This window comes from Silene latifolia, chromosome 4 (genome assembly GCF_048544455.1).
Source record: "Silene latifolia isolate original U9 population chromosome 4, ASM4854445v1, whole genome shotgun sequence".
In the NCBI taxonomy this organism is placed as follows: domain Eukaryota; kingdom Viridiplantae; phylum Streptophyta; class Magnoliopsida; order Caryophyllales; family Caryophyllaceae; genus Silene; species Silene latifolia.
Genome location: NC_133529.1, coordinates 51,736,203 through 51,738,677, shown reverse-complemented (window position 1 = coordinate 51,738,677; position 2,475 = coordinate 51,736,203). Strand labels below are relative to the sequence as shown.

At 39.8% G+C, this 2,475-nt stretch overlaps 1 protein-coding gene across 1 annotated transcript; it reads right to left on the bottom strand.

The window, feature by feature from the left end:
- Positions 1-212: 212 nt before the first annotated feature.
- LOC141651498 (uncharacterized) lies at positions 213-1,476 on the bottom strand. Its single transcript, XM_074459206.1, has 3 exons — positions 1,043-1,476; positions 819-933; positions 213-698 (listed from the first exon to the last, which is right to left on the bottom strand). Exons 1-3 carry the CDS (start codon positions 1,474-1,476, stop codon positions 213-215), a joined length of 1,035 nt encoding a protein of 344 aa, XP_074315307.1.
- Positions 1,477-2,475: the final 999 nt, after the last annotated feature.

Genomic DNA, 2,475 nt, shown 5'->3' with positions numbered 1-2,475 from the left:
GAAATGTAAGTACTTCTCATTAAGCTCAAAATGTGTTACAAGGATAACATAAACAGAAAAACACGATCAACAAAAGCATAAGACTAAAAAATTGAGTCGATCCAATCCCTATCTCTCATAGTGAGATTCTCTACATGGATGAGCCTAACTCTGCATCTGATAACAGCCTGGATCTTCATGCTCAGAACTTCAGGCCTGCACACCATCCCTTCCTATCTTGCTGCATTCCTTTGATGCCATATCCCATAATAGACAGCCATGAAAGCTGCCAAACAACAACTTTTCTGTAGAGTAGTCCAATTTATTCTCCCTACCCAGACTATACCATTACCCTCTGGATATGAGATATGTAACCAGTAGCAGATAGCAGTCAGCACCATCTTTGTGTATTTGCACTGCCGAAACAAGTGAACTACAGTCTCAGGTTCTATACAGCAAATGCAGCACCAACGATCAGTAGTAACACTATTCCTAAACAACTTATCTCTGAGATTGAGGGCTTGCTTAATGATAAGACAATTCATGAAGCTGTGCTTGGGTAGAGACCACCTCTTCCAAACCAGCTTAGCGCAACCCACCTTCTGCTCTTTGTGTCGAAGCCATTCATACCCATACTTGACACTATATCCCTTATGATGAGCATGCCAAATGCCATTATCATAACCATCCTGAAAAGTATCCCTCATCTTACAGATGGCCTTCCAATTCCCACTCATATGAGACATAGGAATATGGTTATCCTAACTACCACTTTTCATATAAATTTGATGCACCCATTTGACCCAAAGACTGTCAGGCTTGCTGTAAATCCACCATACCAGTTTACCTACAGTGGCCATATTCCACGTGAAGCTATGTTTGTTTCCTAGGCCACCCTTACTATTTGGGGTACAAACCTGCTCCCAGTTCACAAGAGGAGCTCGAATATAGTTTCTAGTACCAACCCATAGATAATTTTGACATATACTGTCAATTTTCCTTGGCACACCTTTAGGGATTAGGAAAATATTGGCCCACTAAGAAAAAAAAGGTGAGCACAGACTGCACCATGATCAATCTGTCAGCATATGAAATTTTCTTAGCTCCAAAAGATCTAATCCTCTTAAAGATCTTCTCAATCAAAATTTGACAATCAGCTTTCCCCAACTTACTAGCAACAATAGGTACTCCAAGGTATTTAAAGGGAAGCTGCCTCTCACTGCAGCCTGACATGTGAATGATCTGATCCTTAACTGCTCTCTGAACTCCATTAAAGTAAATGTTTGATTTTTGAGAATTCATTTGAAGACCAGAAGAAGCAGAGAAAGTAGCAAAAGATCTAAGCAAGACCATAATAGACTGCTTATCACCTCTAGAGAAAAGCAACAAATCATCAGCAAACATCATATGATGCAAGCCCAATCTCCCACATAAAGAATGTAATTTAAAGTCCAGAGTTTCAGTTGTGAATTGTATGATTCGTGTAAGATACTCCATTGCAATAGTGAACAAGAGTGTGGAAAAAGGGTCACCCTGCCTCAGTCCTCACATCATTAGTCCTACACAGGGGGGGGTTGTGAAGGAGAGAAATATCATAGAAAATATTTTAGTGTGTCATGATGTTATAAGATTGTATAATAGGGATTCTGTTTCACCTAGATGCCTCCTCAAGGTGGACCTGAAGAAAGCCTATGATTCACTCAATTGGAAATTCTTTGAACAGATGTTGGATGCTTTATGCTTTCCTTACCCCTTTAAGCAGTTGGTAATAGAATGTGTGACCACTGCATCTTATTCCTAAGGAGTCTACCATGAGTGAAGAAATCTTGCACCACTTTGCACATGTCCTCAACCACGACAGGCCAAGCATCTCTATAAAATGCACCGGAGAACCCATCAGGTCCAGGAGCCATGTGGATAGGAATGTCAAACACAATTTTCCTAATCTCTTCAGTGGTCACAGGAGCAAGAAGAGTAGCTTGCATTTCAGGAGTACAAACTAGGCCTCTCTGAACAACCTGAGCATTAACAAGTTTCATATCAGTTGTTTCCCCCAACAGTGCCTGATAAAACTCCAAGAATGCCTTGTGAGTTTTAAGAGGTTCAGAGATCCAGTCACCATGTTCATCAACAATCCTTAACATAGTATTCTTAGCTTGCCTCCCTTTCATATAACTATGAAAATTTTTGGTATTACTATCACCCTCAGAGAGCCAAGTAGCCTTAGATTATTGGACTATGAAACTATCACATGCTTTTTGTAGTTCAAGATAATCCTTCATAGCAACGAGCTCAATGCCCAGTATATCAGCATTTGTAGGATCAGATCTCAACTGTTCTTGAACAAACTCCACATGCTTCCAAGCTCTAACAGTATTATTTTCAACATCAGCATACAACTCACTATTCAACTTTTTTAAAGGTTGCTTAAGAAGCTTTATCTTTTTTACAAACTGAAACATAGGAGTGCCAAGAATATTTTGACTCCAAATCTGA

Excerpts from the sequence above, each read along its gene's own strand:
- LOC141651498 (XM_074459206.1), bottom strand. The coding sequence starts at position 1,476 with ATGGAGTATCTTACACGAATCATACAATTCACAACTGAAACTCTGGAC. Across the intron at positions 934-1,042 it reads GACAGATTGATCATGGTGCA|AAACTATATTCGAGCTCCTC; the intron begins GTCTGTGCTCAC and ends GGTTGGTACTAG. Across the intron at positions 699-818 it reads TGGCCACTGTAGGTAAACTG|GCCATCTGTAAGATGAGGGA; the intron begins GTATGGTGGATT and ends GGGAATTGGAAG.